Raw genomic sequence first — 14,153 nt, 5'->3', positions numbered from 1 at the left:
TTCCCTCCCTGGCACATGGGCGAAAAGTCGCATTGGCTGGTGAACACGATTACGTAGGGGGTGGTCGGCCAAGCTGTGCGCGACCAAAGGAAGGGGGAAAAAATTCAAGAGCCGGCCTCCCGGCCCCGGCGATGTAGATCTGCCCCCAAAGTCCAAAGTCTCTGCTCATTTCTCGTCGGACCATAGGTAATAACAAAAGTCCCCCATCCCCGTCAACCCTCACTCCCCGATCAGAAGGCCATCGGAATTATCTTGGCGGGTTTGTCTTGCCCCAGTCCTTTGGGAAAATCACACTGAGACAAGGACCGACGATCTCCGGGCTCGTCCGGTTGCTTGGCTCGTGCAAGATGCCGAGGGTACTGGAGGAAACGATGTGATGGCATTCGGCAAGTCGAACAAACCATCATGAATGCCATGAATGGTGAAACACGACATTTTTAGAGCTTCAGTTCCCCGTGGAGTCAAGCGTCACTGTTTAGAACAAGCCTCAGCCGTCCGCCATAGCCGGCATGCTGCTCTCAACTCTAATACCAAAAACCTCATTTCGTTCTATTCCGCCGCCGAGTCTAGTTTTTTTCTGTGTCCGCCCCCTTTTCCGCGTTATTGCGTCTCGAGTCTAATTAATATAGTACAATGGGCCGCCGCCAGCTTTTTTTCTTTAAAAAAAAGGCTTCTTTGGTCTTTGTATTTAACCTCCACCGCCAATCTAGACCAATATGGTGAAATCAAGCAGCTAGGGCAAGCCACCCGACACAATCGCATGCCCCTGGCCTCATTTGCGCGAACGGGGCAGCTCTCATCTTAAGGCCGTCCCCTCGTTGTTCAGCTGTCGTGGTGTCGGCGTCGCTGCCAATAGTCCCAACACGCGCGTTGCTCGTCGCGCCCTGGAAGCGATAGAGCTCATCTCGGCGCGTCGAGCTTGTCGCCCCCTCCAAATCTCTCGTGAAGTCCATCTCGCACAGGCCCATCCAAGCCTCACCTTTTCGTCCAATTTACCGCGGAGGAGGCTGAGCGCCCCACTGATGCGGTGGCTGCTGAGGCGGTTGCTGTTGTGGTTGTTGTTGTTGTTGCTGCTGCTGCTGCGGCTGCTGCTGTCCGCCCTGTGCCTGGCTCTGCTGCATCTGGCCGAGCAACGCCGCAAAGAAGGCCGGGTTGATGTAGGCCCCCTGAGGGTTCTGGCCCGCCTGGCCGTTCGGCGCCGGCCAGCCCGGCGGCGGCGGCGGTACGGCAGGGAAGCCCTGCTGTCCGGCTTGCGCGGGCATACCGGGGAACGGGAAGTTGAATGTCGGGGCAGTGGGCGCGGGCGCGGATTGCTGCTGCTGCGGGTTGTAGTTCTGCTGGGGAGCCTGGAAGCCGTTTCCACCCCATTGTCCTTGAGGCGCTTGGTGGCCGGCCTCTTGCTGTGATGAGTGATGTCGGTGCCCTTGTTGGGGCATTGAGTGTCCGTCTCTGTGGTCCCCGCGCTGTCCGAAACCGCCCCTTCCACGGCCACGGCCGCCTCTGCCTCTGTCACCCCGTCCCCTGAAGTCGCCGCGTCCACCTCTGCGGCCGCCGAACCTGCCGGGCTCGGGCTCCGTGGTAAAGCTCTGCTGGGTCGGCGGGACCTGGCCAAAGCCGGGGGGGCGGGCGAGCGGCTTGTACGGACCATCGTCGTCGTCGTCGTAGTTGAGGCCACCGTCCGCGGAAGGCGGCGCGGCGGCGCTGACCTCGTTGCGCAGCGGGTGCGGCTCCCTGCCTCCCCTCGCCCTCCCCTCGCCGCCGGCCTTTCCGAACCTCGCCTCCTTTTTCTTCTGCTTGTTCTGCCTCTTGTGCTCCGCCTCCTTCTCGTCGTCCGAGAACTCCATCTCGTCCTCGGCGACCTCCTCGTCGTGGATGTTGCTGGCGTCGGAGCCCTTCAGGCTCTTCAGCGGCTGCGTGAAGACAAACGTCGCGTGCGCGGCGGGGTAGTACACCTTGGTGCCAACCTCCAGGCCGGCCTCCTTGATCTCCTCGGCCGTCGACAGCATGACGGTGTACATGGGCTGCAGCACCTTGCCGATCGTCTCCCACACCACGCCAAAGACCTTGCGGTCCGCCGTGCACAGGACGGAGCCCGAGTCCAGGACCTGGTACTCGCCCGGCGTGAAGGCCTTGACCACCATGATGTTCTCCACGATCTGGTCGATGAGACCCAGCTCCTCGATCTTGTCGTCCGCCGTCAGCGTGACGTCGGGCTTGGGGATGTTCTCCACCGCCACCTCGTTCTTCGTCCGGAGCTGTCCCGAGCCGCCGCTCTTGCCGGCGTTGTCGTTCTCGTCGTCCGAGCCGCCCTCCATCTCCATCAGCATGCGCGCCGTCTCCTCCACCCCAAGCAACTGGTAGCCTCCCGCCTCTGACTCTTCGTCGGATGAGGAGTCGTCGCTGCTCGATTCAGACGAGGACTCGTAGGGGGAGGAGTCGACCTCCCACTCTGGGTGCTCGCCCTCGCCGTTGGCCTCCTCTGTCGGGGCGTCTTGGGCTGGTTGGGGCGCCGAGGCCTCCTGAGCTGCCGGGGCCTCCTGGGCAGGGGCGGCCGGCTGAGCTGGGGGTGTGTGGTCGAGTCCGCTGATCATGGCCTCGAGAGCGTCGGTCAGGGAGGGGTGCTCGGTGGCATCGTCAACGTTCATCGGCTCCGGCTCGTGGGACTGCGCCTGCTCTGGCGCAGCGCCGGATTGCGCCTCGGGCGCGGGAGCAGGCTGCGCTTCGGGTGCGGCGTTCTCTCCCATCTGGACGTCTTGGCTCTGATCTTGCTTTTGCTCCTGCTTTTGCTCGGCGGCACTGTTGCTGGTGTCGACACCTTCGAAGCTCGCCGCTGCCGCGAGAACGTCGGCGGGCAGAGGCGGCAGGGTCTCGTTGGGTTTGGCAAAACCCAGGCCGGGGATCTGGAAGCCAGACATATTTGCGGCGTATACTGTTGAATAATCGATCGCCTCTTATTTGAAAATATGTCGCTTTCTGGCCTTCGAATTGAACTGTGGAAGGGGAAAAAAAGTTCTCGAACCACGGGCAGCAGAAACAAACGGATCTCGAGACCCGGCGCGAAAGAAATCCAGGGCGTCGATAAGAAAATTTTAGCGGGGCAGCAACTGGGGCAGCCGTCTTATCGCCGTCATTTTTCTGATGCTAAAGTTTCAGCCCCCACTTTCACCGGGCCTTCACCGTACTCACCTTCATCCAAAAGTGGTCACCTTTGACTAACACGCATCTTCCCATACTTACAGCACACCACCTACCGCGATTATCGCCAGAGACCAACCAACGATCAAATAATTTATTCAAGAATGTAGACAGACTCCAAACTCCCCGCTCTCATTCAGAGAGAGAGAGAGAGAGAGAGACGAACCTACGAAAACTCCTACAAGCGCTTACCAGCCTCTGGTGTTGCGATGCGGGGTCTTTGCTAACAGCCGTGAGATTTGAACTCACACGCCCATGGGACGGGACTTTCTGGAACAAACTCGCTGTTAAATGTATTTAACTTCCCTATCCTAAGACGGAATATTGGCAACATTGCCTCCTTTTTTAGTACATGTAGTATCGAGCAGTCTTTTGGTTAGTATGAAAGGTGGTGATTGCCTAAGTTATGTGTTTCAGGAACCTCCCTTCTTCTTCCCAAACATGTCCATATCTCCAAATGACAATCCGAATCCTGTTATCAAATGTCTGCATATTAAAAACCAAGAGCCGAACTAGAAGAACGTCACTTTATGCTTGCATCCAGCTTTATATATTCTTGGGTCCTCGTGGTCTGATCCCGAGGTCTCGTAAACATTGACAATGCGTCTGCAGCATCAATACACCGTCTCATAGCTTGACTTTGTTTTCCGATACCGGAAATCTGAGTTCTTGGTCCTCTCTTGGGCTTTTAATCTCCATGCTTGAATCACTCTTACACAGGTGCAAGGCACCCCAAGAGATAGGCTATCTATGGAGGTAACCATTGACAACTGGTGTATTTCCAACCAAGCCCAAGGTATTGCGTTCTTATCAGGCGTTTATTTAAATTATAATCACCTCCTTGACCGTCTCGTATATGCTCCAAGACGCATGAAGCAACGAGGCTATGTCTTAATCACCTTCGGTGGTATCTTTCCGCTTTCGACTCCTCCGAGGCAACTTGATACTCCGGGCATGTTCTTCCTTCAGCCGTCTTTAGAACTCTTGCATGTGTTTTTTTATTAGTCCAGACTTTCGGATATGATCCCTGCCTTTCCAACTACTTGACGCGTACCCATCGATCCGGATGTTGGGAGATCCGGCTTCGCCCATAGTATGACCAGCATTGAGCAAGGGCTTTCCAGGGGGCTTTGGAAGATTAACTTCATTTGGTAAGGGCAGCTAGAGATCTCATGAGGCCAATGTATCATTGGCCTCCATGTGGTCACTCAGCCCATTATGATCCTTCCTAATCCGACAGTAATCAACCTACCCAATCAACGGCACATACATTTGGCCCCCTTGATGAAGTGGACGTCACGGACTAGACGAGACGGCGGGTAAGAGCAAGAACACTTATAGTTCCATACTGAAATAAGGCTAGAAAACCAATACTCAAGCGTCATTTTTCAAGTCAACAAGATTGATATTCTTGGGGGCCCAGCATAGCTCAAAACCTTTACGTGAAATATCAGCAGAGGTGCGCGGGAGGCAGCCTGAAGAAGCTTAACAGAACATTCACTTGCATACACAACTTCTTCTAATTATTCAATTGCGCTAGTTACCATAGTTATCCTCATACCGTTGGTAGCGTCCCAGATGCCAAGGGCCTGATCGTGTAGATGAGCCAGAATTGGCCCCGCGTTCACTCCACTTATATGACAGCTGCCGCAGTTCGGGCCTTTGAACAGTCACCAATAGTTTCTGGCGCATGTGGCATCTAGAAGACATAGAAATGGGATTCAACATGACTGTTTCGATAGCATTACGCGTCGAAATGTGACAAGACAGCGGTGCAACCCCCTTCATTCAGAATCACAGTGCATTAGCAAGACTCTTCTCAGCTGCGGAGCCTCCAGAATAGTCGTCAAAAGACCTCAGTTTTGTCCGAAAGCCAATGAGGATTAACAACAACACCAGGAAGTCTCGTATTTCAATCCATATCAAAAATCGTGGCTATGCCAGATGTACCCATGAACCAACAGCAGGCTATTTGCCATGACATTCGCCGGGTCAGTCTTCCGGCGCCCTTTTCAGAGAAATTCCACCTGCTGCCTATCACCCGTGCCATCCACTGTGGGAAGAATGGAGACAAGCTTAACGTTATCTGGCTTGGTTTGCAGGTGTATCTTCCTAACTGGGTTGCGCGTGAAGCTATTAATAGACTTGTTTAAGCGACATGCACGGTAAGCATAGCCTCTTTTTCTAATCTCCTTTCCGGCATCTTTCGATTCCGGCATCTAGATTCAGACCCGATGATGTATATGCTTCTACAGCCTAGAATTTCAATTCAGGGCGTAGAAGGGAGAGGTGGGGGAAGAAACACCTGGAGCGTGGACTCGTGGAGTGAATGATTGTTTTGCAAGGGATAGCCGCCAGCATCATGATCCTACTGGGAACGCAATCTAAAACCTGCTAAACCATCACTCGACCAAACTTCATTGAAACATGATGTAATAAAATAGCATAGAAAATGCGACAAGAAGCATTAAAGACAACATCAGTTGCCAGACTTGTTTGGAAAGTTCCTCGATAGACTCATTCAATCGGCCACGCTGTTCAGCACCTGTCACTCGTTTTGTTCTAAGACACAATCTTTCAAGTCACTCGTTTCAATCACAATGGCATCCCGAAAACTTATCGCGGCGATACTTCTAGGTGCTGGAGCAGTAAGTGCCCAGCAATGTACTTTCGATTCAATCACCGCGTCTGCGGACCTCACCTGGTGTCCTTGTGAGGGCCAGTTCTACTGTGCCAAGCTCGATGTAAGTCAACTCACCACAATACTACTCTTCATCGATTGCTGACCTTACATAACTAGGTACCTCTGGACTATAGTAACCCTGATCTGGGGAGAGCTTCCGTCCCTTTAATCAAGTATGCCGCAGTATCCAACTCTTCAGATGGTCCGTATCGGGGCATGATTCTCATCAACCCGGGAGGCCCTGGCGCCTCCGGTCTCGACATGGCCCGCGGCAACGCTGCCTTGTTGCAATCTGTGGCCGGCTCCAATTACGACATCATAGGCTTTGACTGTCGTGGCGTCGGGCTCAGCGAGCCGAAGCCAAGCTGTTCCGCAGGCATCGCCACGCGCCAGAGCGAGGCTCTATCCCGCCGAGATGCCCCCCGGGTAATCGATGACTACTACAACCAGTACATCGTGTACGGCCGGGAGCTTGGCGTGCAATGCCAGGCCCAGGCGGGCGCTGACACTGAAGCCGGCCCGCACATGTCTACCGCAACCACGGCGCGCGACATGATCAGCATTGTCGACTCCTTCGCCGCCAGCTCTGATGGCGCCCGCACGGCGCTCAACTCCAGCCAGCTGAACTACTACGGCCTCAGCTACGGTACCTTCCTTGGGCAGACCTTTGCATCCATGTTTCCCGATAGAGTTGGCCACTTCGTTGTTGATGGTGTGGTTAGTCCGGATGCATTCCAGGCAAACTTCACTGGGCACAGCATTAACCATCTTGATGGCGTCTTGGGGTCCTTCTTCGTGTACTGTCATGCCGCAGGACTGAGCTCTTGCCCCTACTACACAGGAAACACAGCCAAAGACATCTTTGAGCGGTGGAACGCTTCGTTTGTGCAGCTTGATGCCCGTAGGGCGGAGACTGAGGGGTGGGCGAATGCCACGGAGATCGCTGACGCTCTTCTGAACTTGAAAGTCGGCACCCTCACTGCAGTCGTTTCGCCGTTGTTGCAGTTCGGAGTCTATGCCAAGGTTCTCGTTTCTTTGGAAGAAGCACTTGCGTCGGGTAATCTCAGTACTTGGACAGAGCAGGCTCAGGCAATCTATGGCGACCCGAACATGGGTGGATACGTGGACCCCGAAGAGACTCTTGGCGTCATGTGCTCCGACCAGAGCAACAAGTGGTACGGGAAGTCACTGGAAGACATCCAGCCTCTTATCCGTGAGCTTCAAGACCAGAGTATCGTCGGAGAAGTCTGGGCCAGGTCGATGCTGGGATGCCTTGGATGGCCGATTGCCTCCAACGACGTGTTCCGAGGACCATATGGAGGCAACACCGCCCACCCGATTCTGTTCGTTAGCAACACGTTTGATCCCACCACCCCAATCGACAAGTAAGGTGGCTTTTATGTCTGTGTTTATCGTATTTGCTAACAAAATGAACAGCACTATTGCAAACGCCCCCAAGTATACTAACGCTCGCACGCTCATTGTTGATAGCATGGGTGTAAGTTCCGGTCTCAACGTCTCTGTAACATGAATACTAATATTGCCTCAGCATGGACTTTCGGCAACCAACAACTTGTGTGCTTACGGCACCCTCAAAACCTACTTCCAAGATACGATGTGCGGCCAGGAGCACTATTGCCCAGCCGGAGTTGGGCCGTTCAATATTCAGTTGAACGGAACAATTCAGGAGAACCTTGAGGCAGCAGGTCTATCGGATCTCCGCAGCCTGTACTAGAACAATGATGACCGCTTGCCAGAACCAATGAGCTTTTGAATAGGCGAGCGACCGTTTGGAAAGTTCTTATATGCTGAACTCGAGGATGTTTCTCGCAAAGTTTTTGTCCTATTTCGGGTGGTCGGACTCTTACAACAGGCGGATCGACCAATGTGAGGAACAAAAGGCAGACAAGACAAAAAATCTCAATTCCAGGCCAGTCATCAACATCTAACTTCTATGTTAGACATCAAGTCTCTTTCGCACATGCGTCCTCCTACCCAAATCGTGAAATGTGTTCTAATAGTATATCAGAAAACAGCACCTGTAGACCAGAATGTGTGTCGGTTTATATGGCAACCTGCAGGAGATACTTACCCCCGAAAGTTCTATTCCTCGTTAAACGAGGCCAACACCCCAAAAGCCCAACCCACACGGGGTAAATTATAGCTGCTTGGGGTATGGAATCGCTGCGACAATCATGGCTTCTGATGATGCTTCGTTCTCTTATGTCTCTTCAAGTTATCCGCACGACTTCCAAGAAACTGAGCCGGACAAACATCACAAAACAATATCACTTGCTGATGTACCGATCTGTGGTGGCGTACAAGGTCTCTAGAAGTGCTGAAGCGTTGAGGACAACCAGGTTCTCCACAGGGGTGTCTTCGTGTATGACACCGCAAGTGTTCCCTGTACGACGTTAGTTTTTAAGTAATATCAAATTATGCCCGGGCGAGAAAAACCTGAGGCCACTCGCATCTCCACGAAATCGATCACAGAAAGGGCATTCGCCAGAACTAGATGATCGATTCGTATCAGACTTGGTCTTGAGCCGCCCAATCTCGGCAGCTGAGAAGGACGACGACTGGAGAGACCTATCAGTAAAACGACGCGGCATCGTTATCTCGTCGTCGTAGTCGACTTTAAAGGATACCTGTGCATCAGTAGTAGAGAGGATTGGACGTTGGGCTGACAAAAATATTAGACTAGTGCTGTTGAAAATACCTTCTTTTGACAAAATATAACATACCTATAGGCTCTAGTAATGACCCCGTGTTACTGGCCGAACTCGAATCACAGTAGGATAGCTTGGGTCGCTGTGGAGATTTCTGTGTGAGGTCAAAGAAGACCCCAGAGTCCAAGTCACCGATGTAGTTGTCGATGGGGTATGGAACGCTAGCGAAATGACCTTCGTAATGATAGGTCCCTTCCGAGAGACTGTCATTGCTGGAAGAGACTGAAGGCTCTGCGTCGAACAATACGCCCTCGTTTTGAGGAGATCCACAATGACAATTGCAGCCGATACCCGGAATTCCTCTACAAAATGGACAGTATTGTGCCCCCAAGATATCCCAATCGTGTTGATTTGAACAACTCGATGGGCTGAGGTGGAAGCCTGTTGCGAAAAGCGAGGCCCCCGGAGTCAAGGGGTATGCATGGTCGAGAGACTGAAGGCCTAGACCATCTGACGGCAGAAAAAAGGCTGAGCTGGACGTACTGTAAGAAGAATTATTGGAACTAAGATCACATCTAATTGCAACATATTAAATGGCGAGGTGAGGAGAAACCTACGAAGGGAGCTCTAGGGAAGATACGTGCAGGGGCAGACTCTCTCCAGAGCCATCACTGTCGATAGAGTTGGTTAGATTTTGGGACATGGTTTTGGCTGCAGTGTCTAGGCGAATGGAAATGTTACACTTACAAACGTCCCCTGGAGGCTATCTCGCTTTGGTTATAATAAAGTGCTATTCGGGTGAGGCTACTTGCTATCAAGACTCTAATCCCAAGTTCAAACGAAACGAAAGGAAAAGCATCTTTCTTATATTTGAACGCGCGAAACAAAGTGAGGCGAACGACACGGAGGATCGTTTGTGCAGCCGTGTCACCCAATAGGCGGTGTTGAGCGGCAGGGTCGACGTCATGCAGAGTAAAATATTTCAGTTGTGCAACCACAAAACAGCGTGTTACGGCATCCAGAACGGGCTATGAGGCCACACCGCAGTTGCCGTATGGTATGCCGAGTTCATGCATGTCCAGCTCAGCAAGCCAGTCAGCAGTCCCCAAACATGAGTCCACCAGTCACAGTTGAAAAAAAACCGATGACGAACGTCCACCTTGCATTCAATTGAGCCTCATTGATCTAGAATCGGCCATGGCAGTTCGCCGGTGAGGCCTAACCTGGTCAAGGGAGCCTCTTTCAGTTGACATAATGAGTTGTTGCTTATCTAGGGCCTCAATTTAGAGATGGCAAGCTTGCAACAGACTGGCAGAGCTGGCAGAAGCCAACACACCACAACTGCCCAGAATATGCAGGATGCGGACAATTTGTATGGTCATGGTTCGGCACTTGCATTCGCAGAGCAAACGGCCCGAGGTCAAAAATGTCAGGTCTCTGGTTCCTAATCTCTCTACACAGGCATTGCAGTCTGATTTCAGATCCAGACAATTGTACAGGTGGGGGGTGGGCTGCTAAACCACCAAAGCAAAAATAGTTCTTCCCGAAAACATTCCAGTTTTCCCATGGGGTATCTACCGTCAACGCCAGACAACTCGGACAAAATTCCCTCCCCTTCCATATCCTTTGTACCATATCACAAAAGCCGAAGAGAGGTGATGGCCGGGTTCAGAGTAGGAACAAGGCAAAAGCAAGATAGTAGAAGCAATTCAGTAGAAACCACGGTGACCGCCACCCTTGCGACGATCATGATGATTGTTGCGACGGTGGTGGTTCGGGCCGCCCCATCCGCCGCCATCGTGTCTCTTGTCGCGGTGGTTGTTGTTATTGTTGTTGTTATTGTTATTATTGTTGCTGTTGTTGTGGTTCTGCCGCTCAGGCTCGGCGGGGACTTCGACCTCAACTTCGTACTCCTCATACTCGTCGTGGAAGTACGGCTCAACCTCCTGCCGCTCGCGGCGGGCCTGCTCCGGGTCGAAGACAAAGCGCATCGTGCCATCCTGGTTGCGTCCATTGCGCTTAGCGCTGTTGCTACCAAAGAACGAGATGTTCTTGAGAACAGAGGTGCCGTTGGAAAGGTTCTCGTCCTCGCCGCCGTCGCAGTTGTTGCACCAGTGAGCGTATCGCACCAGGCCCGGGGTGTTGTCGACTTCATTGTTAATGATAATCTTGACCTCGATGAACTTGTTCAGGTCGAACCTGTTGCCAAGCTTGGTGGACTTGAGGTGCTGAGTATAGAGATCGAGTAGGTCCAGCACAGTCTCCACGACATTCTGGCGGGTTGTGTGGTAGTCGGCAAAGTTGACCTTCTCAATCTTGTCCACGCCCTCGCCGGTGAGCCGGGCAGTGAGCTCGAGCAACCCCAGAGCCATGGCAAACGTCGTCTGCTTGATGGGAGCGAAGGTCTTGTACAAGTCGACACTCATCTCCATAGCGGTAGCGAAAATGTCCTTGGAGTGGGGACCCATGATCTTCTTCGTAACCTTGAGCAATGCAGACTGGGGGTAGCGGCAACGGAAGTCGAAGCCAACAGTCTCGAGAACGAGGCGCTCCAAACCAATGATAATCTTCGAAGAGTGTTCAAACATCTGTTATGGTGTCAGTTTCTCAGCTAGGCAAGAAACGCAGGGAGCAAAGCCACGCACCTTGTCATCCTGAGTTGTGGGGTGTTCGGGATTCTTAATATTGTACGCAGCGCACAGGATCTCCTTGGACTTTTTGATGGTATCTTCGACCTTGCAGGCAAGGAAGAGCGCAGCCATGGCGGCATCTTGGTAATTGTACTCGGCGTCGCGGAACGAGAGTCTGAACCAGTGGTAGTAGACACAGGCGGTGTCGAATGTCTTGATGGGGCTATGTAAAAATCTGTTAGCATTATTGCTAGAGGAGCTCGGAGGGCAGTTGGGTTCGACATACACATGGAGCACGTTTCGGACATTATCGATGAGCTGCACTCCCTGGAGACGGTAGCTGTCCTCCCTAGCTGGATCGCTCTTGTTGTCTCTCAGCATGCGGCGTAATCGCTGCTCGTTGGTATACTGGCATGACACCTGGGTGTGCCCAGGGTGAGGTCCCTTTGGCATCACGGGCTCGGTGGCAGGCGCGGGCGTTGAATTGTCCATGGCTGCAACAGTTTGCTGGGTCTTGGGGCCGGAAGGAGCCATTATGTAGTCGCCGTCGGAGTCGAAGTCCCCGTCAGAACCGTCCTCGTCAGAAGAATCCTTCAGCGTCTCGTCGGAGTCAGCGTAGTCGTCGTCGTTGTCGTGATCACGACCCTCGTCACCCTCGTCGTTCGTGCTGCTGCTACCTTGGGTAGTGTCGTCGTCGCCGTCTCGGACCTCCTCGATTGACCATAAAGCTGGGTTGCTGGGGATCGAAAACCACTCGTATTCCTCGTAGAAAACCTTGTCTCCCTCGAGGGGTAGGTCGAGGACTTGGTTGGGTTGCAGAAGTTCAACCTGCAGGCGCGTCGCATCCGAGATCTCGCGGTTCAAATACTGCAAAACGCCAAAGTAAATGGGTAGCAAGGACGCGGTGGGGTGCACAAACGGTGCAGGTGCTGCGTCCGCAGCATGCCAGCTTTGCCCATCGACGTGCACGGACCATAGCTGCCAGTGTGGGTGGGGCAGGATTTGGATACGGAGCCGAGGTGGGACAACGGTTCGGTCCTCTCGGACAAGGACCCGCACCTGCTCCGGCCGGCCATCAGGCGTGACATCCAGGATTTTGCTGCAGAGAAAAGGATCGTGGAAGTCAGAGGGCAAGATGTATCCGTTGAGTACCGTCGTCCTCGCCGGTATCAAAGTTATTGTTGTCATCTGTAACCATGACGTATTAGTATTGGGACTACATGGCGACAATGGAGGCGAACGATAAATCGCGATAGAGAAGACGGTCGATCACCAGAAGAAAGATAAAAGTCAACTGTGGCGGTTGTTTAAAGTGATAAAATAACAACCCAACGAAGGGATGAATATAGATAACCAAACAACGACAGATGAGAATGGTATGTGACGATAACACCGAAGCAGGGAGACCACAGAGCCTCTATGTGTCGAATCCCCCGAGGTAAAAAAACAAACCAGAAACACTTTGCTGGAACAAGAGAAGAGCCCGCTGCCGCGACGATACGACTGTCTTGTTGTGACAACCTATCGAGACTGCTTCTTGTACATCGTGACAGGGGCAAGAAACCAGGAGCAATGACTAAGGTGGCACAATGATGATAAAACTATCTTTCCCAGAAGAATGGTACGGACAGAGCCAATGGACAAGAAAGTAGGTGGCCGTAGGAAGGTGTGTCCCCATTGGGCGTGTTGATGCCAGTCAGATTGACCGGCAAGAAGAACACCACATGGTATGACAGGAAAGTAAGCGTCGAGGCTGTAACCTGGCTAGAAACAGGAGAAACAACCATCGCAATGAGACGTTGAGAATAGACCATCTTTGAGTTCGACGTGACATTCCCTTCCTCGACGAGAGAAAGAGAGGATAGAAGAAAAAGAAGAAAAGGAAGAAAAAGAGCACGAAACAGCTCCCGCGCAGCAAGCATCCGCCACAGAAATAAGCAACTTACCGCGTACTCGATAGCCAAGAAGCAAGGGTATCTCGAGATCGGTCGCCAGAGGCGCAGAAGCTGGTTTTGAGCGCGGGAAGATAGCAACGGGATCGTGATATTGGAGCCGAAGAAGTTGAAAAATCGAGGTGGACGAGTCTCTTGAAGCAAAAGGATCGAGGAATCGGTGTGGGAAAATGAAGCGCTCGAAAAGACCTGGCGGTTATCGACACAATGTGGGTGCAAAGGAGAAATATTGAGGGAAAGAAGTCTGTACGCGTCTATTTTCTGGGCGCCAGGTTGGCCACCTCCAAAGGTAGGTACAATAATTTGGTTTTGGTAATTTTTCCAGTGCCATGCTGCTTCCTAATCCTCCACTAAGCGACATCAAAGAAGCGAGCCTCCGCCAGCCGGGACGAGTAAAGGTATGCGGCTGGTGAGGCCCGGAACCCAAGCCGCACCGAGCCGCACCCTCCGTGGGCACCGGGGTTTCCTCCCGGTGTCTCACCCACTTAGGCCGAGTGTGAGGACCTGTGAAAAGGGGTATCTGTCATCGTAGTTAGCAACGTGCAAAGCATCATGACCAAAGGCGACAAGGCGATCAAAGAGTATATCCAAAGTATTGCGAAGTTTCATTGTCAACAACCAACCTCGTATTGAAGCGTTGTTGAGTAGACGAAAATCATCATGCAATGGCTAATATGGGAAGCGGAAGTAGGTATAAGAGACCAACGTACCCTAATCATATCCACAGGTCAATCAGCAGCGGCACCGAGCAGTAGTCCACGAGCGGACTCGTCTATGCGGTAGACGTCGGACGATTAGACGTCCCTTTGCTCGGTGCCGCCGCGACAAAAACACCCTCTTTACTCGTCGCAAGTGTCATCCGTCTGGGGGACCCGTCGCTCGATGGCGGGGACCACCGGCGCAACCGTGTTCGGGTCCATGGTCGGGACCTTGAAGGTCTGGAAGGGAGCCGCCAGAACGGCAACCGGGAAGAGGACGGCGAGAACCTTGGAGAGCTGCATTTTTGATCCGTTGATTTTGCGGG

At 52.8% G+C, this 14,153-nt stretch overlaps 3 protein-coding genes across 3 annotated transcripts; 1 reads left to right on the top strand and 2 right to left on the bottom strand.

Annotated features, from left to right (window-relative positions):
• Positions 1-992: 992 nt before the first annotated feature.
• Positions 993-2,915, bottom strand: EsH8_IX_000249 (Gar1/Naf1 RNA binding region-domain-containing protein; the record flags this gene model as incomplete). The annotated part of the gene is made up of 1 exon (XM_083266585.1): positions 993-2,915. The coding sequence occupies one exon, from the start codon at positions 2,913-2,915 to the stop codon at positions 993-995; it is 1,923 nt and encodes a 640-aa protein (XP_083130150.1).
• A 2,880-nt stretch (positions 2,916-5,795) lies between these two features.
• Positions 5,796-7,613, top strand: EsH8_IX_000248 (uncharacterized protein; the record flags this gene model as incomplete). The annotated part of the gene is made up of 4 exons (XM_083266584.1): positions 5,796-5,939; positions 5,996-7,263; positions 7,316-7,376; positions 7,428-7,613. 4 exons carry the CDS (start codon positions 5,796-5,798, stop codon positions 7,611-7,613), a joined length of 1,659 nt encoding a protein of 552 aa, XP_083130149.1.
• A 2,643-nt stretch (positions 7,614-10,256) lies between these two features.
• EsH8_IX_000247 (uncharacterized protein) lies at positions 10,257-14,130 on the bottom strand (the record flags this gene model as incomplete). The annotated part of the gene is made up of 5 exons (XM_083266583.1): positions 10,257-11,135; positions 11,193-11,400; positions 11,464-12,276; positions 13,611-13,649; positions 13,973-14,130. 5 exons carry the CDS (start codon positions 14,128-14,130, stop codon positions 10,257-10,259), a joined length of 2,097 nt encoding a protein of 698 aa, XP_083130148.1.
• Between the last annotated feature and the right edge of the window lie 23 nt (positions 14,131-14,153).

The sequence above is a fragment of the Colletotrichum jinshuiense genome, chromosome 9 (genome assembly GCF_051148585.1).
Source record: "Colletotrichum jinshuiense chromosome 9, complete sequence".
Classification (NCBI taxonomy): domain Eukaryota; kingdom Fungi; phylum Ascomycota; class Sordariomycetes; order Glomerellales; family Glomerellaceae; genus Colletotrichum; species Colletotrichum jinshuiense.
Note: the sequence above shows the minus strand (reverse complement) of the source record. Positions and strands in the feature narration are given on the sequence as shown.